The following is a 24,510-nucleotide window of genomic DNA, read 5'->3' on the forward strand; positions in this document are numbered from 1 at the left end:
ATCCAGTGTGAAGTAGGCAGCGAAGAGCGATAGTCGATCGATCGTTGTTCTTCCTTCTTCAGTATTTCGGTCCTTTCGGTGTCTCGCGTCGTGTCGAGAGACGTGTCTAGGAACGTCACAATTTTCTCCACCTTCTCCACGATTTTTTAATCGTGATTCACGCACAGTTTCAATCCAATCCCTTCGAGGTGATCCAATGACCAATAGAAAAATCATTATTAATTTTGAGAAGAGGATAATTTGTAGAAAGGATACGTCGCAGCTACAGTGTATATCATGGCGGTAGAATCGAGGTAAAATTCGCGCGAAGCGATGAAACGATGTATTGTGTAATTGTGTATAAAGGTTCATGTTTCCTTGTGGAATCGTTGGCGCGACTGACTTCGTGTAAATTCGGGTAGCTCGGCTCATCTCGAGAAACCGCCATGTTTAGTTGATTTTATGAAGAGGAACGTTGCTTTAAATTTGTTTGATATCTTTTAGTGTTTGTTGAATATTTCTTGTGAAGAATATATATTTTTCTGAAAGAAATTTGGATTGACTTAATTAGATAAAGTAATGTAAGTAAATATTCTTCTATTATACATATTAACATTAGATTTATCAATTATAAGTATATATTTAAATATCTGTATTATATATTGATTATATATTGACAAAAGTTAAAGAACTATTATGAAAATAATTGGATATATGTGATTATATATTCTCTCTGAATAAGAATTAATGTTAATATGTTAATTTTGTCAAAAATATTTATGCATTTTATATAATTGAAAAAACAAAAGATTTGAAACCGGTTGACTTCGTAAACTTGATAGTTCTAGTATTAAATTGAATTCATTCATGAATACTAATAGATTCATATTATTTTGCTTCTTTTAAAAGTAGTCATACTGTATGTCACTATAATAATGTACTTTATTATAAGGATAGCAATATTATACTATATTATAAGGATAGCAAAGTAATCATTATCTGCTTTTGCATTCTTCTTGGTTTTTTGATTATTTACCAAAATATTTAATATATATTTAATATATAGTATATTAGATATATTTAGTCTCTTATTAAATATTCCAACTTTCCATTCTAATTAATATATCTGTTTTTTGAAAAGTTTATATCCATCAAAAACTATTTCCCATATATTTCTTTATAAATGTGCACTTTTTAATCAATATTGCAAAATAATTAGAAATCAAAAATGTACTAAGTAAATATTATGTGAAAAATAAAGTGGTCATATCAATTTGAATCTCTGAAAAATAATTTCGAGTTTTACAATAAGAAAGCAAAAATTTTCACATTGACACTCAGATAACAATATTTGAAATTCAACCCAGATCAAATATATCAATCAAATTTTTTGCATATTTGCACATGATAGAATTCAAGAGGCGTGTCTGGTGATTGATAACGAAAATAAAGAACCAAAAAATTACAAGTTGTATCGCAATTTAACATGTCCGCCCCCAGGGGAGAAGGGGAGGGTGAACTTTTCCAACTCGCGAAAAGATGCCCCTATGGTCGTGAATCCGCGAAAATAAGCCAACAGAAACTTTCTTCTTCTACGTGTGTAACTGCACCATGCAAGGATTCGAGTATTCCTCGGTGAAAACCCTCTCTTCGTGAAATTTCCTTCGACGGTAATACCAGTTTGAAAGCAGAGTTTTTAAACTCATTCAACTTTTCGTTAAAAAACACTCAAGGTGAGAGTGTTTAACGTTTTTGAGAAAATTGAGATTTTGTATAAGAAGAAGAAGAAGGAAAACGATGAGAAACAAGGCAAATTTATCAGAATACGGAAAGGTTCTGGAAAGTTAGTGGAGGTTGTTCACGATAAATCACGGATTCGTGGGCGGAACCGCAGTGATTTCGAAGCCACGTGAGATCTCAGAGATTCGTATCGAATTGCCTTTGGCTTTCTGGAACCCTCGTTTTTATATCGAATTCCTAGTGCAATCATTTCGAGAGATGTTTCCTTTGCTATATATAATTTATCAAAAATAACGAAACGAAATGTTTTCTTCGATAAGATGTCTTCATTAAAATAATTAGTTTATATCAAAGATTGGTTAATTTTTGTATCATAACAAATCCTATTATTGTAAACGACTTGTAACCAAGAGAATCGTGTTCCAAAAAATTACCAATTCCAAGAGAAAAGCTACGCCATTCTTTCTCACATCCATTTCATTTCAGATTATCCAAGATCCTAGATAAATCTCTATTCTTAAATCTAACGCTCTGGATACTTGCCACCTTGGCCTCATATTACGACTAAACTGTCAAAGATTTTCTTAAACTTTTCTTTCTTTTCTCCAACCTAAATCTTCCTTATATTCGTATCGATAATATCATCTTAATGTAATAGCAACCAATCGAAATGTTGTTGGATAATCGATTAACGATCGGATGATAGCGATACACGTTCCGCACTGACTGTAATCGTTGGCGAATAATTATCGATGAATCAGGATGAGCTAGGGCAATCAATGGCAATGGATTAACAAGTGATGATGATGATTTCGTTTCAGATGGATGCCATGTCAACTGAAAATCGAGCCCAACATCTGCAGCTGCGACTACGATGGCATAATCCTGGTGTCAGGATGTGCGCCGGGGTACGACGAGCCCGAGCCTTTCAAAACGGTTCTGTTCAGCGCTGCCCAGATCGATTCCGCCCTGGGCGTAATCGGTGCGGTTTTGCCCATCAATTTACCCGCGAAAAGGCTCATTTACAGTCCGACCGGCCCGCTCAACATGGATTACCACGACGTGCGGAGCTTCGCCGAGGCGGCCACTAAGGGCGTAAAGAGGTACCATTCAATTAATATTATTTCTCTCTCTGTCTCATTATACATACTAACTCTTGAAATTTTGAAATTACTTTTCCAATTGCAATTATATATTTAATCTTGTATTAACTTTATTATTGATTAAGAATTAATGTTAACAAATATCGACAATTGTAATTATAATATATTCGTGTTTTAGAAAATTTTAACGTAATTTTTTATGAAATTCGTGAAATAGATTTAGTGAACTAAGAGATTGAAAAAAATACAATCACTTTTATTTAATTTTAATTTAATGTTATATTAAATGTATTTGTTTTTTAATCATGCAAGTAATAGGAAATGTTTTCTAAAATATTTAAAAATTGTCAAAAATAATTTTTTAAAATTATTGTTATTCAACGGAATTATATAAGCATAAATTCGTCATGTTTGATTTTTTTTGAAAATAAGATTAATCGTAGAAATAATGAGAGAGTTCGTGGTATATATTTATCATTTATTTTCCGAGAACGTAGACAAGAACAGGCGGATTATCTAAATCCGATCGCCACGTAATTATATATTAATTGCACTGTAATAATAATTAAAGATATTAAAGTACATTCGACGGATTAATTTTGTTGAATAACAAAGATTTCGCGTTGGATAACGAGGTTAATTTCGTCTTCTCTTTGAATACGAGTATATCCAAATGTTTTTTGTGACAAAAAAAAAAAAAAAAAGATATATCATCGAAGAAAATGAAAAATTAGTCGAATTGAAACAAATCGTCGTCCGCAAATTTTCAGATCAGATTAAATAGTAGTTCGACGACACATCCAAGCGAATTTCAAACTTCCAAATTTTAATCATTCGACTTTTTTAAAAGTTTCATTATTCTTGTCGTTAAATCCCGAAATCGATCCAATATCGATCTCTGTCTCAAGTGTCTCGGCCACAATGCGATGATAAAATTATCAAAATCTTTTACTTTCTATATTACAATCTTTAAATGTAACCTTGATCCTCGATATTTCATCATAATCATTATTTTCAAGGGACTTTGATTTTCAATTTCAAATACAATTATTACGCGTATTATCTTGTAATTGATTTTGTAATCAATAATACAAACTTCATTGCCCGTATTGTTTTTCAATCGATCGACGATTATCGATGACTGTGACGAATAATGCTCGATAAATCTCGCAAAGATATCTGAAAATTCTGCGATAAACGGCGAGGTCTTTACCTCGTTAAATTCTCGCGTAAGTGAACGAGAACACGGCTCGGTTCACCTCCTATCTCCCTATTGGAACGTTTTTTCCCCCCTCCCCGTTTCGTATGATGGATGTCCTCCAAGAGGAAAGATAAATGGGTCTCTTGAATATTTATAAGAACATACACGGAATAGGTAGACCCCCGAGAAAGAAGAAGGGTTGTCCGTGTGCATGATCGGCTGAATGATTCATCGGATCTATCAGTTTTTAACGGAAGGATCGACCCTGTCTATTTATGACAACGACACGTTTGATTCGCGAGGTGTCTCTCGCTTAATAAATACGGAATGAAGCGAAGCTGTGAGACGAGGGTAAATATTCATGATCGAGGGCCGCCCCAAGGTAACCACCCCTCGATCCGCCTTTTACTGTCGCGCGCTTTTTACCGCTTAATGCGCGGAATAAACGTTCGAGGTTCGACGAACCTTTTGATAGATTTCTTTTACAATAAACAACCAGTAAACGATATCGTTTGAACAGATATGGATATTTATTTTTATTTTTATTCTTTTATATTCATATTTCCTAATTTTTCCATGACAACTTCATTAAACTTCATTAAACATAAACATTGCATCGAGAAGCGAAATGCTCGACGAATGATATCGAACAGTCTCTATCGATACATTATAACCCGAAGAGGATATATTCTCGAGGAGTGATACTCCCGAGAGTTTCGAATTGCAATATTCGCGCGTCAAAGCAAAATACGATAGAAGAATCGTAGCCAGCGCAAAGAGACCGAAGTAATCAAGCGTCTCCACAGAGACTCCTCGAAACCTGGAAGACTGGGACATCTAATTCTATCCATTATCCGTCCCTCCCTTCTTCTCCATCCGATTCGAGGCGATTAATCAACCGCCTCCCTCGCGACGAAGAATCCTCAGTTTCTCACCATCTTCTCTCGCGCGAATCGTCGGTTTCCAGTGCACGCGCGGGATAAAGCGAGATTCCTCGCGATCCGCACGACCCCGCTGTCTCGAATTTCACTTGAAAAATGAAATTCCGCGGCCCAGGATCGTCGCAAGGGATTCCCCGCATACGTGGCGCACTGACAGCCGAAATACCGCGCACTGACGACGAAAATAAGGGGCGGAGGAACAGGGAGGAGCGACTTTCGACTTTTCGCCCGATATTAGTCCGCGCGATTCCTTGATTTCGCGCCACGCTGGCGGCGCAAAGGTTGAAGCCGCGCGACGCGCGGCGTTTTCGGGAAAGGAAATTGCGTTCGAGAGGCGGCGACGCTCGCGGGGAGATGAGATATTGGTTACGTTATGCCGTGTCTTAAAGGGGAGCGTTTGATCTTCCGCGTTTTAAATTGAAAGCGTTGATGCGGAAACCGGATGATAAACTTTTTTCAGCGAGAAATTGTTGCGAAGGATTAATTTCTGGATGAAAACTGGGCTCCTACGATTTTTAGAAATTCGACAAGTTTTCATCGTAAGGAACGATTATTATTCGTCGATATATCTTCGATTCGTTGCTCGAAGATTTTTCTTTACCGTTTTAGTTCTTTAATGGGAATTGATAAAAGTTGGGTTGAATTTTTTAGATTTTTCTTTTTTTGCTTGGCGAATTCTTTCGACAAAATTAATATTGATTTTTATTCTTATAAAGAGATGTATGGATTAGTATCAGCGGTTTATTTTTAATTGAATGATAAATATTAGGTTATTCTTAGTTACAATTATATCATGTTTAATTGAACATGTGTTTAATTACATTTTATAAATACATTTTACTTTTTGAAAAGCATAATTAATTGGATTTATCGCAATTAAAATCTTTGATTGATTATTATCTCGTTGGTTTAATTGTTATATTTATATTTAAATTATATTTCAATTTTATGGCATATGTAACTTTTTCGATGGTTCTATTAATATTGCCAATAATATTTTTAAATGTGAATTTTAAATGTGTATGTGTATAAAGCACATTTCATTGTAACGCACAATTTGCCATTTTATAATGAAACAATGAATAAAATTTTATTGAAATTCTATCCTCGGTTACCTTTAAATGAACGTACAACGATTATTTAACGCTTAGTCGCTAAATTTTAAACGGTTTTACACACTCGTGAAATAAACTGGTCTTTTTTCCTTTTTTTTTTTCTTTTTTTTTTATTATGCGATAAAAAAATGCTTTGTGAAACGTGGAAAAAAAATGTTGACTCCGAACGAATTTTCATTATTCCCATTTCATTTCGTAGAATCGATCTCGACAATGGTGCAATGGATATTAAGGTTCGATTCTAATTTTCTCATTTCGCGGTCAAAATTGACATTGATGTATTATTTCCCTTTTCGTATCCGGGGATGATTGAATCGGGTTAATTTTACCTACCTGGTTTGATCACCGATTTATTCGGCTTCCCCTCTTCGCTCCCTTCCCGTTCCACAGATCGAATCTATTAAACCGAAAATTCTTGTTTGAACAGAGCGTTGAAAGCTGGCGTCAGGTGTCCACTGTTCGCACTCCTGCCGGATATCCGCTTCGAGAACGTCGAACTGGTCACTCTTCTTGGAGCCCTCGAAGGTTTCTATGTGGTGAGTACCCGTTAATCCATTCGAATCGCGAAATGTCAACGCTCGAAAAGTCAAAAATCATCGTTCCGCGATCTCGTGTTGAAACCATTTGAAAATAGTTATTTCGAGACAAATCGAAAATACATTTCTAGTACAGAAATAATATTTTACCGATCTCGAGATTATTCGGAATAAACGTGATAACGCTAAAAACAGTCCATCCATCTTGCAATTCTTCATTTTTCAAGACACATTGAAATAAAATTTCTACAACATACGCGTCCAAAAATGGTAAATAAGGTACATGAACGAGTTCTCAAAAGAGGAGACCTCTCTTAAAAAGTATTCGACCCGAAATAATTATCGAACACATCCGAATCCTGCGATCCCAACGTTGTTGCTTGGCGCAAGGGCGTACGGATGACGTACGGAAACTAAAGCGGATCGAGTGAAAGAGGGAGTGGAGTAAAAAGGAAACGGCGGAAACTGACTGGGGACACGACAGATCGAACAGTTGCCCGGAAGAAAGTGGAGCAGCCGAAGATTAGTAACGTCAACGTCGCTGATAAACGCGCGCCGCTCAATTGTAGGCAACACGGGTGGTTAAAGCGTTTCCCAGATAGTCGGTCGAATTGTGGTCGCTGCCGCGCCATTTAAACCAATCAAACAGAGACAACAGGGAGGAGTGCTCTGGGTGGCGTGGTGACTACGTTCGGAGAATAGGAAGCCCGTGGCCTGTGTTTGAAAGGAATTCAGACCTTGTGTTTCGCCAAACTCTGATTGGCTTGCTCGCCAAACCGACCTAGATCCACTCGCCGGCCAAAATGATCGAATGGATGAATTTCGGGCCCTCGAAACCCTCGTCGTCTTAATCCATAACCGAGCACGTCGTTTCGAGCGTTATTGTACGGATCGACAATCGGCGGGCGACGCAGCGCGGTGACAGTCTTCGGCCGAGGACTCGTCTCTCGCTTGCTTCGTTAGCTTCTGGATAAACGATGAATCCTGGCCAAGTGAACGTTCCAGATTACCTCGTTATCCCCTCGATGGTCGACGTTAATTACTCGCTGGAAAGCAATTTCGCTGAAAAGTTTCGTCTCTGATTTATTTACGACCACCGAGCCGCGTGGTCCCTGGAAAATCAATTGGCCGGTCAAGGTCGCCCCTTTCCCCTAATAATCACCCCTTTCGGCACCCCTTCCACTCTGATATTCCTTATACCGTCGATGATCTCTTTTTATTCATCACTGCGTGCGAATAGAAATAAGTATTTGTCGACAGCAATGGTCATCGTCGAAGGGTTTTTCGTTTATCCCACCACTTTCTCCACTATTTCCACTGCAGAAAAAGATTGAGCAAAGAAGTGTTGCAGTGTTGGCTGATGGATGACGTGTTTTAAAATTTAGAAAAAAATAAAAACATTGATCCGTACTCGGGACCAAATACCATAACGATCTTAGAAGCGATTAGGCAGCACGAAGATCGGCTGCATGTCGATAAGGCTGTCCTATTAATCTTCACCATGGATAATCATGGAAATTCGGTTACCGGAGCGAATAAAATCGTATATGATTTCGGTTCGTCGACATTTCGAGTAAACACCGGCGCGTGACAGGTATCAGATGCGAAACGCGCGGTCAACAGAGCTATTAAACAACATTTGTCACGCGCAGTTGCAACATTAGCTGTGGATGATGGATAAGTATATCTTACGAGTCCCCCCCCCATTGTTCACCGATATCTTCCCAGATTCCCGAAATCGGGATCGATTCCTGGCTTCGTTCCTGTCCAACGATGATATACCTGACAATCGGAATTACGATCGGAAACGAGGCATGTTGTGCCGTAGGATTGGCCTGTTTGACATTGGTCAATCGTATCTACATGGTATCTTGCCTGCGAAATTATCGATAACGCCACGCAGGAGACAAGATTAATTAGCAGGAAAGGCTGATAGTTGTGACATTTAGGTTAACGCGTCGCTTTCGTTGTCATATGGAAATCACGTGTCGCGGATTTTATTTCTTTCGAAATTACACGTGAATAGTATTAAAATTAGAACGAATTTGAATCGTGATACAACTCCAAAGTTAGTGTTAACTAACTTTAGGAAAACGAGCGAATCTTATGCTTTAAAATACTTTTTCGTTTATCTCGATAGCACTCCCTGTTCCTGAGATATCGTCGCGTAAAGGAAAGGGTAATTTTTTGATCCTTTACCATTCTTCATTCTTGTCTCTCGCACATATCTCACTGATCTATCTCTCAAACTTTCGACCCGATTGCATTTCCAAGAAATAGCATAGGTTATCAAATCTCGAATCCATTTATAATCTCTGCATCGTTTTAAATACTTTGGAGACTCCTTGAATGAAAAAGTAAAAAACTTTTCTCCATCTCTTTGATTCTAATACGCGAAATATTTCTAATAACTATCAATAATTTATCCTCCACTTAAAATCTATTTCTATTCCTTCGTCGCGTTACTATCTTCTGATCTTATATTAAAAACCCAATCACTTCCAAATTCCAACCTAACGAATTGAAACCAACTCCGATCCCGAGAAGATCAGCCTCTTATCGATGATCCACCCCTCCAGAGTTTACAGGAAACACTCCAGGTTCGTTCTCCATCCCCAGAATCTTCATCCCTTCGTCTTCAGCCTCGTGCTTCAGACCGCGAACACGCGAGGGAAGGAGGGAAGGGGGGAGGGTATCTTCTTCGCCCACGATGGAGAACAGTGTAAGACGTTGCGCGGGGGGAGTGAAGAGGAGTGGTCTTGCCAAGAATAGTGGATGCCTCGCGTTCCTAAATCCAGGCGGCCGGCTGGCCGACCTAATTAGCGGAATACTCGAGGCCCAGGAAGGATCTCTTCGCCTGGTGTCTGGATCCATCGACGCGCTTTCCCTTCTTTGCGCTTCCTCCCTCGTCGTTTAGCCAACTCCTTCCTCGCGAATACGGGGCATCATTTTCGAAATACCTAAAGACGCCCTAGGAATTCCGACGCCGCTTCTTGCACGTCGTCCTCTTCTTCCGTGCCCTCAGATGCTTCACAGTCTCGTCCTTCCCTCGAGGAAATGATTAATACTCCTTTTTGTTTTTCTTTTTTTTTTTTTTTGAGGTTTTTTTTTGAAAGTTTTCTTCTTTGTTTTTGGAGTGTTGTTTTCTAGGATCTGTCCTCTTCTATCTTGGATATTTTTGCAACTTTGTTGGAGGAGCATTTATTTCGGTTACATTCGTAGTAACGAGTCTTTTTATTTTCTTTTTTTTGGGGGGGGGGGAAGAGGGAATTTTTTTTTTTTGTTTTCTAGGATGCTTCTACTTTCTTCATTTTTCTCGAAGAAGAGAGTTTTTCTTGGTATAGCTACGTTCTTGAAATTATTTTTCTTTCTTTTTTCGATTTTTGTGGAAAACTTTCCTTCCCCTTTTCGATTACCCTTTGTCCTTTTTTGTGGAAACATAAAACTGGAAACATGAGTTTGGTAGTAAATTTTTTCCCTCTTTTTTCTGTTTCTTCCATCCCTCCTTTTATCTCTTCCTTAATTTAAGTTCTGTGGAATGATATAATGATTTTTTTCTTTTTTTTTTTTTTTTTCCTAAGAATGATCGTTTTCCTCTTCTCTGGCATGTTTCTATTTTCTTTTATTTCCTTAGAAAGAGATACTTCTTTTCGTTTCCTTTTTTTTGTCCTCAATTTTGTCTCCTCTTTTCTTCACTTTTGGAAAAAGAAAGTTTTTTTTCTTTTTTTTTTTTTTTTTTAACTTTCCTTCGAGTTCTGTTTTATCAATGTTTCGAAGAATTTTCAAAGTTTTTTTCGTCGAAAGAAGAAAGTGGTCAACGACGAGATTGAAGTAGCTTCAGGTATTTTAACCCCGCCTCGAATATTACTCGGTCGCTTTCGGTGCTCCAGGAATTTCAGTTGCTTCGATTGAAATTATCGGGCTCTTTTAAACATTCGGAATTTCAGCCGTTATTACGCCGATATCGTCTCGAGCAACTACGAAGAAAGTTCTGATTGGGGTATATTCCCAAACTTTCCTCGCGCTACGAAATTTCCTCCGAGAATGATGGAATGTAGCCGATCGCGAGATTCGATTACGAGATTATCGTGGTGTCACACTAGGCGAATATTAATTCGAATATTAAATAAGGACAGAAGTTTCGAAATTGATTTCAAATTAACTTTCCCCGTCTATCCAATAACAATAATAATAAAAATACATAATATGTGCAATTTATATCGCAAAACAATTTGACTTTTAAATCTGTTGGCAATAATTTCCTTAACAGAAAGTCTGTCCAAGATGGAACACACTTTAAATCTGACTCTCGCGTTCACCCTCGGACAACAAGTCGCGCGAATTACGTCGGTGTGTTATGAAGAGGAGAGGAGGGATGTATTAGCGGTCTAATCTGTTACATAACGCTGCCTCGATCTCGCAGTATATCGCCAGCCACGTACATACTCGTAAACTATTCACCTACTTGGAAATAATAGGTATCGGATAGACAGACACGCGGCTCCTATACGAGCAGCGAATACATTAACGCGGAACTATGCCGGGGCGTTCGGATAACGAAGACGAGAAACCCATCTTGCCTCTGAATCTGAAACTTCCCCCCGCCGAAAGAAAGAAAGAAAAAAAAGAGAAGCAGGAGAAGGGAGGATTAAGGGTAAATCGCTGAATGTCGCGATTTTTTTAAAGAAGAGAGAATGGGTGGGAGGAAAGGGAGAAAGAGAAAGAAATAGGGGAGGAGTGGTTGGGGAAAGGAGAAAAGAAAAGAAAAATGCGGAGAGAGAGAGAGGAGAAGAGGGGGGGCCGTCCGTCGAATGAAACGATCCGCTAAGAGGATTATTATCTATCTGCTTTGATATTTTTTCGTGACGTGGAACAAAGCTTTCGGGGGGATGGGGTGAGCTGCGTTAGAAATGGCGCGGGAGAACTATCCCCTTCCTCGCCTCTTGAAATATTCCGTATAAGTTTCCGCCGGAAACTGGAGTTTTCCTCTGTGAATTTCTTCTCCTTACCCCTCCTCCTCCTCCTTTTCCCTTCTCACGTTTCTTTAACGCGACCGTTGACCCCTTTGATCCGTATCACGTGACTCGTAGGATCAATTTTCTTTTTTTTTTTTCTTCTTCTTCTTTCTTTCTTTCTTATCTTTCTTTTCATTCGAGAAAGAATTTGTGCGTTGATCGTGGGATTGAGATGGTTATTTTTTTCTTTCTTTCTTTCTTTTTTTTTTTCTTATTAATGATTCACGATGAGTATCTTTTGAGGAAACCGTGTTTCAGTCACGTCAGAAGAACGTTACAACCCTTGGACATTGGTCTTGCCTCTGCCGGGCTTAATTCTTTATCGATTTTTCTTCACAGGCTTCCTTTGGAGGTCTCTGCCTGGTTTCTTTTTGATTGGTTGATAGCATGATGAAATAGTTTTTTTTGTGTGTGTGTATGTTTGTGTGTGTTATAATTAAAGATGAGATTTGTATAGAAATTTTCCATAAAAGTGATTCCAAGCAATTCTGTCAGGTTGATAGATAATTCATCGTTCACGAAGTTATTGTCTTACGAGGTAATTATTGGTCAATCAATTAAATATGTCCACGACCTATTTTTTCACTTCATTCCACTGCAAAATTATAACATGGAACAGTGACTGACGTAAGTTCCAGATTGACCATCGATCCGTTCGAGTCCCTGACCTTTCCAACAAACCTGCCAATAATTCAATCAACCCCTCCCTTCCATTCACCATCGACATAAATTATTAATTTTAGCAAAAAGAAAAAAAATCGAAGTTTTCGTAATATAAACGATTCTCAACAATTTCACAATTTAATTGCATATACTTTTTCCACGATATAATTAACAAAACAATATTTACAACATATTTTTTTCATATACATTTGTATCTTTCGAATCTTTCACTTTCTGTCACGATCATCGTACGAATTGCTCCTGTCATTGCCAATAATTCAATTCATCTCTCTTCTATTTGCCACTAAAATAAATTATTAATCGCATCAAAAATTGTTTAACCACAAATCATCTCCGCTGCTTCCTGTTACAGCCGCTAGAGGTGCGAGAGACGTGTCCGGATCGTTGCTACAAGGCGTGTCAACTGGGCGTCTGGAGTCCGATCTGCAGCAAGAAGCTTCAAGGTATCGTGAAGCTGGCTTCGGCGCTCGAGAGTGGAAGATACGTCGCGAGAGATATCGGTAAGTCGATCCAAAATCTTCCTTGTCTTCGAGCGGATTAAAAAATGGCCAACTTCCTTTCCTTTCATTTCCGTAAATCCTCGCGTATCCCTGTCTTTTAACAGAAAGAAATCTTTGGAAGCCATTTTTGTGGAAACGCGATACTAGCGCCATGCGACAATTAACTACTCATTATAACTAAATTATCATAGTTATTCAATTTAGTTTCAATGGATATTTCTATCAACTTTTATATTGAATTCTAAAATCTAACAAGATGTTCCAAACATGTTCAAAAATTCATGTTATGAAAGAAAGTATAGTACATTTTAATTTATAAATTATGAACGATTCAATTGTATAACAAGAGGAGTTTTTTTTTTGCGGATTCGAGTGAATATGGAATATTCGCTTATTGCATTTATCGTGGACAATGTTGAAATGTCTGGTGTATGAATATTGCAGGAATTATAGAAGGAAGTATTTTGCAAGGGTCCATCAACCCCGATATCTTCTCTAGGCGGAGAACGCGACGATTTAACCGTCCTGTTCGCGTTCCTCGCGGTCGAGAGAATGTAAATTTCAGGCCGTTCCACTTGCACGTACCCTGCAAGAATCTCGGGCGTTTAATTAAGCGAGAAAAAGTTGCGTGTATATACGTCTCCGCGCGACATTACGTCGAGACATGTCGTCCATGCATTTCCTCGACGAACGTTTAAAAAATTCCAAGCCTCTCGCGTGCACAATTAAAAATTAATATTATATTTCTGGTTATTTATATTTTGACGATATTTCAAATAAAAAAAAAAAAAAGGGAAGAATCGTGGCAAGTGTAAATTAAAAATTTGCTTTATACTTCGTGGCACTTTCATAATTTGCCACTTAAAAGTTACCATCCTCCCGTATTACTGGCTAAATTTTGTATTATCCAATTATGTCCTAATTTAGAAAGTGTAGAAATTTCACAAGTTTCTTCTTGAACTTTATATTTATGCAACTCTTTTCATAAGAAACTTCTTATTTAAGAAGTTTGAAAGCTAAGTCAAATTGACTAACTTAAGATTCCTCTTTGTCTTTGCAATTATTAAAAATGTGCAAGCAAATCTTTTTTGACGAAGTTTAATATTCATTTTCATTCAAATAGATTCAAAATCGTGCATATTGAATTATTTTCATAATAATAACTTTCACTTTGAAATGATGTATATATTTAAGACACACACGTATTATAACATTTATCCTTTATAAAATTAAATCGTTTTAAATATCGGACAAAAGACACGCGATATGCAACTTTCTTAATTCTTATTAATCGTGGGATCATTCCATTTTTTTTTTTTTTTTTTTTAACTTCCCTCCCTGCTAGTTGCCTGCAATTTTATCCGTCGCTTTGAACTCGTTTCAAGATACGTGCATCGTATTAATTTCTCCGTTGGAAAAACGATGGAAACCGATGGAAGAAACGTGTCGCGTGAAAATTTTATACGAAAACTCCCGGAAATCTTCCATTCACGTATCTCGCGCGCCTCTCTGTCACGTAAAATAATATTAGAGGTGATAAAAAAAACGCCGATCCTTTTGGCTGAAATAATATATACGCTGAAAATATATTCGAAAGGAAAGGATCGTTCGAAAAGAAAAAATAAAGTAATATTTTCTGATGATCTTTAACGACTGAATTATACCTTAAATTAAGGTTAATTTTTCTCGTAAAACGTTAATTTTTTTCGTGTATTAAAATATACCAAGAAGAACGAGGAGTATTTCATTTATGCATGCCATAGATTTGAATTTAAACCGAAATTTTGTGCCTCGTTAAACTCTATTTAACCACCTCGTTTTATCATTTTTCTTATCTCTCACTGATTCTCTCACCATAATATTATGCATACAGTTTTTTTTGTTAATTTCTTCTAAAGTTGGATATACACGCCCTACGTACAAAACTTATCGAACTAATGACCATTGATTTCGTTATATTTAACTCAACGTTCTTTGTGCATTTTACTGGAAAAAAGGAACACTTATTCGTTAGAAGAAATTCTAATGTACGTTTTTCTTTTTTCTTTCTTTTTTTTTTTTTTTTTGTTCTACTTCCACACACTGTACACCCAATCTCTGTTTTGTATACCCTACTCCACTTTGATGAAAATCCTCTCGGTTACAAGCTTTGAGGGCAAGAGAGACGCGCAGAAATGGCGAGCCGGCATAAATCTCGAGGAGACAATTCTCGGTAGTCATTGCACAATTTAACTGTGCCACTCGGTGGGGAGGTGGCAAGAACTCATATCCTGCGTATATATTTTGCATGCTCGTAAGAACTGTGAATGTCCACGTACAACGTACGTAAGAACAGCGAGCCGATTTTCGCATTTTCCGACGTATCGTTAATTCTATTGCTGGATCGTGAGCGGGCAACTGCAATTCACGTTTATCACGTATAAATTCCATAACGGAGGATCCGCAGTTAAGAATTCTGTTCAATTATATCCCCTCAACAATTCGATCTTTCCCTTCTTAATTGCGCCATTAAGTCAACACCGAATCGCATTAATTCAGTCAACGTTCACACGAGTGTCAGGACCTTTCTATTTCTCGTCTCGTGCAAAATCATAGTTAACCTAAATTATCGGAGGAACGATTACCTCGTTCGTGCGAGACAACAATACGAGAAAATGTTAATAGGAACGAACGTTTATTAACGCCGCGTTTGGAAAATTTTAAATATGTACGAGGATAGTGATATCAAGATGATATTATCAACGGGGATATAGAGATTTATTACGTATGAAAAAAAAGTTGAAGTTCTTCAAAAATACTGTTCGATTAAAATCATATTGATTTCATTTAATCTCTCCTCGAAATATTTATCGCGAAATAATGATCAAAGACGCTCTCAAACACGCTTAAATACGAATTTAGCCACGTAATTCCTGTATCTTCTCCATCCCCCGGTCATAAAACCGGCACCGGTTCGAATTACCCCCGATAATACCCCTTTTACCCCGGCGAAATCTCGTTTCCCTACGCTAATTTCAACGTGATTTCCCCGCAGGCGGCGCGGACCCCGAAAGAATGGCGCCACCAAGGATCGAGGAGTATCTGGCGGAGCTGTTCTGCGGCTCGAACGTGACTATGCAAGTGGTGTCCGACCAGGAGACCCTCCTCCAGGAGTATCCGTTGTTCGCTTGCGTGAACCGTGCCGCCTCCATGATCCCGCGCCACGCTGGAAGGATTATTTTCCTCACCTACGAGCCGCCCAATCCCGCCTGCATCCTCGAAACGGTGATGTTTGTGGGCAAGGGTGTCACCTACGACACGGGTGGAGTCGATCTCAACAACAATGGCAATATGTTCGGGATGTCGAGGGATAAATGCGGGGCGGCGGCCTGCGCTGGATTCATGCAGGTCTCTCTTCCGAATTATTATTATTATTGTGTTGCAAAATTTGGGGGGTGGGGGAGGGAAATTCTTCTTTCTGCCAAATATTTCTTGCAATCCAATGGACGATATTTGTATTTTTGTATTGAGAGATAAGGAAGATCCTATATGTGTATATGGATTTGACAATTTTTGATTGACATTGTAATTTTGTGAATTATGGGAGGGGAAAATTCTTCTTTCTGCCAAATATTTCTTGCAATCTAATTTGCATTTTTGCATTGAAAGATAAGGAAGATTATAGATCCTATGGTGTATATGGATTTTTTGATAACATTGTAATTTTGCGAATTTTGGGTTCTGCCGCAGGTGGTGAATTTGCTGCAACCACCGACTGTGAAGGCGGTGGCGGCTCTTTGCGTGGTGAGGAACAGCGTGGGTGAAAATTCGTACGTCTCGGATGAAGTGATCACCGCAAAATCCGGCACGAGGGTACGTATTGGGAATACGAATGCGGAAGGCCGTTTGGTCATGGCCGATGCCCTCTGCCATATCAAAGAAATGGCGCTGTGCTCGGTCAATCCGCACATTTTCACCGTTGCAACGTTGACGTATCATGCGGTACTCACCGCTGGTCGAGGATACTCGGTAAGTAACTCCTTTCTTTCTTCCATCGAAATGACGAATCTTTTGTTTCGAGAATTGTTTTCCTGCAAAATTGGCACCCCATTTACTTTTATATCTAAAGTATTTTTGGTATACAAGTATTACATTAGTACAGGCAGTTTTAGTTTTCCAGCTTTCTTCCACTTTCTATCTAACTAGCTAGCTAGCTGAAAGTTCGCGTTATTCAAATGAATAATTGCGTACAAATAATTTTGTAATTCGAAGGATAGATCGAAACAGAGTTAGTTTCGAATGAAATTTTAGTTAGAATCCGATTAAACCTACTTATCCGAACTTGTATTATTCGTGAACGAGGAGTCATAGCCTGGACGAGAGGAATTAGCGGAATCCTATTACATGAGTTCTAGTTATATTGTTTATTCTCCAATCGGATCGGATAAATTCCGATAAATATTTCTAATCGCGGATATATCATCAACCCCTTGCGTCGTTTCAAATCCGTAATTGAATGTGTAATAATCGAATCGAACTCGCTCAAGATCGCCATGGACAACGCCGTGGCGCGTTTGGTGAGCAACGCGGAAAAGCTGCAAGCTTCGGGCGAGACAATGGGCGACCCCTTCGAGATATCCAGGATACGAAGGGAAGATTTCACTTTCCACGAGGGTCGAACGGAAGGGGACGATATTCTCAATTCGGATAAGTATAGTTCCAGTATCACGAACAGGGGCCATCAAGGACCGTCCGCCTTCCTGATCATGGCCTCTGGCCTGGACAAGGTACGGTGACATACGGTTTATGCGTTAATAAGTAGACGATTTGTCCCGTTTCTCCAGTATGAAGGAGGAGCTGGTGGTAAACTTTAACTCGATCGGGGACACCTTTGAAATATTCTCACTTGGATATCGCCCCGAGCGCTGGCGATATTCCCGATCCTCCAACAGGTGCTCCAATTCTGGCATTGGCCAAACAGTTTCTCTTTCTAGGAGGAAATTTATACTTGAAGTTACGTTTTCAGGTTTCCTGAGTCGGGATCCTGAGTCAATCGTGTTCTTTTTTTAATTTTGTATTTCGTATATAACAGAGAAGCAGATCTTCAATCAAGAGTTTTCAAGAGAATAAACGATCGATGTATCTAATCAATCATTCTTCTTCCCCAGATTACCGGTCTTATCCCGATCCCGCGCATGGACGATCAAACCTGACCTTCCATTCCGTAAAATCAATTTCGTTTGTTTCGTAGCCAATGCTATATATATGTGTGCGTGTGAGACCATTAAGTTAAGATTTCGTACGTTTTTAAATCCGTCAGCGAATCAGTTTTATACAATAAAGAGTGCGGAGCACTCTCTTCTCCCTTTACTGGAGATGGCAAGATGAATTTTTTATGGGCGATCATAGTTTAGCATAAGTATCGCGAGAAGGCATTAATGGGAGATTAAAAAGCTTTTCCATTACAATGACGTTTAAAAACTCATTTACCCCCGGCCTACACTCCCCTCCGCCCGTCCTCGGTTCGACCACCCTTCCTCATCCCCTTCGTATCGATTGCAGCACGGTGCCTGTAGCTGCTCTCCTTTAAAATACACGAACATCGACATGGCCCCGCATCTGAGCCTACCTCACGAGCTACCCTACAGCGGTAATCCGGTTCTTGCATTGGCCTATTGCTACCTAATCCAAGGCAAATGTCTCACTGTCCGAAACGATCTGCCGTTCGAGATGCAGTACGTTTGCGAAGTGGACTGCAAGCCTGTATGCCTTCAACCGTGCCAGCCCTGTCCACCTTGTACTCCGTGCGATGTGAAGATATGTGCACCTCCTAATTGTTCCTGTTGTCCTCCGTGTACTCAACCTTGTGACCCGTATTGCCCTCCGGTTTGCCCGCCTGCTCCTTGTGCTCCTTGTCCACCGTGTGGGGGAGAAACCGTGACCCTTGTTCAACCGGTATGCAGACCGAACGTGCCGAAAGGGGTGTGCAATTAAAGATGATATTTCGTAAGGATATTTTGTAATAAAGTTTTCAAAATTTATATGTGGGCTCTCTTTTATTCGTGGTTCAATTGTTCTTTTATTGATGTTTTTTTTTTAATCTTTCATACGATTTAAAAGAAAAGTGTGACGTGTTTTATTGGTGATTGGTACGGAAGGGATATCTGGAAATATTTATCAATTGTTGATAACTTGATTGTGTCAATCGTATTTTCCCTTCAATCGATAATATCCATATTCTAAATTACCAGCCAGTATAAGATATATAGATTCAAATAGATGAAAATACCATTTACTAAAATATCAACCTCGAAAAAGTACGCTCTCTGAAATTTATATATCGTTTTATTATATTTATTAACATTTTTTTTTAAAACTTAGCTGAAAAGATGATATTAAGTATTGATTCTTTTTTTTTTTTTGTTCTTTTATTATTTCATTTTTTTATTCATAATTGTTGTAATTCAGTATTTTTGAAAATTCTTCAAAATCAATGAGAATGTATCTTTTTAACAAGTTTATCTTATCTATCCTCTATGATAAATATTCTAATTTATGTAAAGAAATAAAATATACCTTCTATCGAAGATATAGGTTATATACTGATCGACAGAGATCTTGTAGAAATCTTCAATACCTACATAGATAATGTATCGAACCTAGCGATGCAATAACGTAACTCTCTTCTCGTAACAAATTATCTGTACTCTTTTATTTAGCCACAACAACAACAAAAATAGAGGAAACTTTCTCTTAATTACGATTTTCTCAAAAATAATCAATTCTTTCGCAATTTCAATCGAAAAAATTGAAAATTGTGTATTCTGCACAATTCCAGAGAAAAATCGTGACATATGCCAACAATCTTTCTTGTCGGCCGTTGCAAATCCTATCTGCGGAATGCAATCCAGGCAGACGCGACAGTAGACAAGAATCATCGAACTTTCTAGACTGTCGATTGCCGACTCGTGACAAAGCGAGTTACGCTAGCGCGGGGCAGCGATAACGCGCGCCGGTATTGTTGAACCTCTCCTATCGGGAAGTTTATCGGCCGGCCCTGATAAAATGGACAAGGACTACATGCCCCGCGTCGACAAACGGAATCGCGATATTGTTCGTCTTGATTGCTAAATTAGGCGTTATCGGATAGGAAGTTCGAAGATACGATGCCAATCCTGAACATTTCTTGGAATAATGTCTGAGATTGATTAAAAAAAAATGATATATTGAATTTGTTTTTTAAATGTGAACCACAGTTTGATATAATATTATTTTCAGTGAAATAATCGACCTTCCACGAAATGAGACAATTCTATTTATGTTATACTAAAACGCGAAGTATATTGATATATTAGTAGTTAATAGTCACGTGGCGCTAGCGTCGCGTCACTTATTACAGTATTAACATAAATCAACTATAATTTTATGCAGATTGCGAATTAAAAAAAAAGAATCGATCAATGCGTATTTATTAAGTTATATAAGTTATAAGCAATTGAAGTTTAGATAAATTAGACAAAGTGAGATACAAATAGAATGAGAAAACTCTATCTTCGTTGTACGGCCATCTTGCTTTCTCTATCTCGCTTTATTCAACGCAAACTTACATCGTTCATAAATAATGCTCGAGCTGACATTTTTGCATACAAACTTTCGTGTTTTTGGTTTCAGAATCGATCTTCTAGAACGATAGAAAAGGAAAAAATACGAGCATGTAATAATTATATAAGGGAATTATTGCAGTTTTGACGAATTAGAGTGATTAATGGAAGGCAGAAGTCATCGTTCGATGCCACTGAACACTCTGTTTTGACGGCGTAACGCGCGGCACGGCTTGAAACGAGCAGGAGAATAACGTGGAAGGGAAACTTAATTACGGCCACGTCCTTTCTTAATTAAGAGAAAATGTTTGGCGTATCTCGGCGAGATTACCGTGTACGAGTACTAAGCTTCCGTTTGCGCTACCTGCTCGCCAGCTCTCTCACGATCGAAAGCCCGATCCAAAACTAATTCCTCCATTCTTCCACGCGAACGACCGTGCCCGTGTCTCCGTTCCTTTTCACCGCTTCGATATATCGGCCGTGTTTGCACACGCGCGCGCCCATCGACGTTTCGCTTCTTCACCTGAATCAACAGAGATTATCCTTATCGATTCGAATCGTGTACATGAATAAAAAAAGAAACGATTCGAAGTTTTCAAGATTATGGAGATTCGCTGAAGCTCGATCAATTCAAGCAAGTTACGATTTTTAAAAATATATTTCAAATCCCGAATTCGAAAGGAAAATTATTCCCAAAAGAGATTATTCCCAACGAAAATTACTGTTTTAAATTTACCATTATATTGGTTACAAGACCTATCATCGTTGACAGCGTGTCGAGCTCCCGCGTTCCACTCTTCGCCTATTTAAACAGCAAGTTCATCCGGGACAGGATCGAGCAGGCATCCGTGTTCATTCTCACCGTTAAAAGCGTGCGATCTTCGGAGGGGACGAGGAGACACGCGAAAACGTCGGTCACGGCGGGAACACGTCTCCTCTAGCATATAGCCTCGGGCCGGTAAACATGGTGGCCACCGGTGGCATTATCGGCGTACACAATGCCGCGCACGCCGGTTGACATTGTTTGAAGAACTCGAAGAAGAAGAAGAAAAAGAAGAAGGTATCTAAGAGTAATCATCTTCTTTGTCGTACCATCTTTCATCTTTGTTCTCCTCTTTGTCTTCGTTTCTTCATTTTCATCCTCGTGGTCAATTTTGTGCTTCGTCATTTTCGTCGACGAATTGAGAAAGGTTTCGCGATGGAGGCACGCTTTCCTAAGGGAGCGGAGGAGGGAGAGGAGGAGTGGGAGGAGGAGGCGGCAGAGGGATTCGTGCGCAGGGAGACCGAAGGAAGCGAGACAGAGACAGGCCGCGAGCGAGACGCGAGGAAGAGCGAGGGACAGAAAGATGGCGAGGAAAAGGTGGGGTAGGGGGTGGTAGGGGGCAGTGTGGCGGGTTCGACGGCCGGCTGGTGGCCCAGTGACCGGGACCGGTTCCCTCCGCGGTTCCTCCTTCCGCCTTCCTTGCAAACGCACAACTGCATCATCTCGACTCACCTCCTCTTCCCCTCTCCGCCCCACCGGCCCGCTCCACTACTCGCCAACCCGCCTTCTGCAGCCTTCCTTCGCAGTCTCTTCCTCTGCATGCTCCTTCGCGCTCGTTCCACCGCGGTGGAGAGTTGTCTCTATCATCGGGGCCCTCCTCGCTTTCTTGTTTCCACGTTTCTTCTTGTCTCCTTCTCTTCGACACGTCCACACCTTCTTTTCATCTCCTCTTTCTCTTCTTCTTCTTCTTCCACCTTTTCGTCTTACTTCGCTTATTAATCGATGATCGTCGTTATCGATATTGTTGCTAATATCAACATTCTTTCATTTCTTTTTTTTTTTTTTTTTTCTTTTTCAACATCCTTTCCTAGATCTACTCCGTTGCTACTTCGCGTCTTTTCATTTATCCCGATTTTATTTATCGATGATTCTTTTCCTCGTCTATAATGTTTTCTTCGTCGATCGCACATTAAACATTCCGGCCCACCTTTCTTCTTTTTTTCTATTTTTTAAACTCTGCCGTTACTTGACGACTGCCGTCTCTTCCCGTCTCCTCGTCACCTTCTATCCTCAATCTTCCATTCCCCTCCTTCCTTATTCTTCCTTTTCGCCTTCGGCTTATGTACCTGTCCAATCGAAGCGAAAGTTGTCAAGTCAAAGAATCGGTGGTTTATGTTGTCGTTGTGTTATTATGGGTCTAACGTCAACGTCCTCTTCGTCTCCTTCGTATATCACGCGAAAGCGACACGCGCGAAACATCCTGGTCCGCCTCCTCTCTTCGGCATTCTCCTTGCTCCCTGCACACGAACAACTCCGCCGCTACCTCGTGCCTCCCTTTCGCCCCCTCCGCTGCTACCACCATCGAGAGAAAACATCGTACCTCCTCGCCTCCCTCCTCCCCCCCCCTCTTGCCCCTCCGCCACAGTAATATTTTCCACAGCCATTCCTCGAGCCATTCTCACCCTTGCTCCCTCGCCTGGCCACCACGCTCCACGCAGACTGCGCCTCCAGACTCCTCTCCTCTCCTCTCCTCTCCTCTCCTCTCGCCACGCGGAAAGGTCACGCCACGTTTCCCTCTTTCATTCTTCCTCCACCTTCCTCGTCCCGCTCCCTCCTCCGCGTGGCGCGAGTCCTCGTTCAGTGATCGAACGGCAATAGCCACGGGTGGACGCGAGACTATTTATCCCACGCGTTCGCCAACCAAGATGCGCCGAATGACAGGCAGGGAGGAAGGGGCCACGTGACGAAAGATCGAAATCGATGAAACGTGGCACGATTTGCGTGCACGTACCAAATATGATGTATCGTGATCGCAAGTGGTGGATAATAGCGTGATGGTAATACCCTCGGCCCAAGGGTTTGAAAGGAAAAGTAGTTCTATGTCCGAGAGGGAGCGAGAGGTGAACCGAGCAAGGGGGAGAAAGATGGGGAGAGAGAGAGGCTCGAGGAAAGGAAAGGAAGTGAAAGTACGCGGAGGCCTGCGTTTACTAGCGCATCCGAGATTTCGTGCTCGTGTCGTTCCTCTCTCCGTCCTTCCTCATCCTTGCCGCGGCGTGCGGCCGCGCTCGTTCGACGTTGAACCGGCTCGTGCAAGGGAGCACCGATAATTTGTCGGTTGCCTCGTAACGAGCTGAGAAACCAGGAAGAGCGGCAGAAGAGGAGGAAGGAAGAATCGGTGCACGCGCTTCGCCGCTCGCTCGCTCGCTAGCCAAGTGGTTACGCGCATGTCCGTCTGTGCGCGTGCGCGTGTGTATTTTACGTGCACGTATGCACGCTCGCGTATATTATATACACGTAGCTTCTATGGGAAGGAAAGTGATTTTCTTCGAAGCACGCTGACCCCGAGACAAGAACGACGGCCGAGGGGATTGAAATCGGGATTATGCAACCGGGAGAATCGTTCTCTTCCCTTCCCTTCTCTTTCCTTTTCTTCTCTTTTCGTCCGCTTCCTCGTCGCTGACCCTGATGCGATGGCCGGCCACTTCTTGCAACATCGACCGTTTCAATTATCGCCTATTCATCGCCGCTGTCCCGCGAACGAGGAATAATAGTAGTAGTAGTAGTAGTAGTAGTAGTAGTAGTAGTAGTAATAGTAGTAGTATCGTGAAACCGAATGGATTCACCGTTTTATAGGTGTTTTTTTTTTTCTTTTTCTTTTTTTTATTTTTATGGCCGACTCGAACGATCGATAAGAATCAGCTTGCCCCTTGAAAAATTCTTTTTTCGGGGAAAAACAAATAATATTAATTTTACGTACAAAAATGTGATTCGTATTTATCATTTTATCGATTTGAATTCATCAAGTATGTAAAATAAAGCACGACGAAGAGTAACGTGACGCTTTGCGACGAGTGTCAAAGAGTGGTGTACAGTCGAAAATAAGATCGGCGAGGTAAAGTTATCGCGAATTAAATTCAACGAACTCTTCGCACTTCGTTTCAAATTACCTACGGTGTCTGACGCTCACGGGATGGGAGTGTAGACGGCCGTGTAGAACGGCGGAATATTTTTCAATGGGTTAATATTCCTCGTTCGTTGCAGGGTTTATTCCGAGTTTCCTCGTAATAAATTGTCACGGTTGAGGTTGTTCGCGGCAAAAGTGAATTGGGGGGATATCGTACGCATCAAGGTGA

The 24,510-nt window shown here is 40.1% G+C and overlaps 1 protein-coding gene and 1 long non-coding RNA gene across 4 annotated transcripts; one reads left to right on the forward strand and one right to left on the reverse strand.

Annotated features, from left to right (window-relative positions):
* Positions 1 to 4: 4 nt before the first annotated feature.
* On the forward strand, positions 5 to 21,003 carry LOC100864528 (Dipeptidase B). Of its 3 annotated transcripts, XM_086917588.1 has the most exons (9): positions 32 to 293; positions 2,541 to 2,822; positions 6,507 to 6,615; positions 12,667 to 12,814; positions 15,849 to 16,201; positions 16,544 to 16,822; positions 17,341 to 17,580; positions 18,356 to 18,799; positions 20,465 to 21,003. In XM_086917588.1, the coding sequence occupies exons 1-8, from the start codon at positions 277 to 279 to the stop codon at positions 18,785 to 18,787; spliced, it is 1,860 nt and encodes a 619-aa protein (XP_086773714.1). In that variant the 5' UTR covers positions 32 to 276; the 3' UTR covers positions 18,788 to 18,799; positions 20,465 to 21,003. The 3 variants fall into 3 exon arrangements, with proteins under 3 accessions (XP_086773713.1, XP_086773714.1, XP_086773715.1); XM_086917587.1 differs by lacking the exon at positions 20,465 to 21,003 and having other exon boundaries at positions 5 to 293; positions 18,356 to 18,834; XM_086917589.1 differs by lacking the exon at positions 20,465 to 21,003 and having other exon boundaries at positions 61 to 560; positions 18,356 to 18,834.
* Positions 20,246 to 22,742, reverse strand: LOC147658414 (uncharacterized). Its single transcript, XR_015295200.1, has 2 exons — positions 21,131 to 22,742; positions 20,246 to 20,917 (listed from the first exon to the last, which is right to left on the reverse strand). It is a non-coding gene; the product is annotated as an uncharacterized LOC147658414 (long non-coding RNA).
* Between the last annotated feature and the right edge of the window lie 1,768 nt (positions 22,743 to 24,510).

This window comes from Apis florea, unplaced genomic scaffold, assembly GCF_048593485.1.
Source record: "Apis florea isolate Af1SG1 unplaced genomic scaffold, ASM4859348v1 contig_2272_pilon, whole genome shotgun sequence".
Taxonomy (NCBI): Eukaryota; Metazoa; Arthropoda; class Insecta; order Hymenoptera; family Apidae; genus Apis; species Apis florea.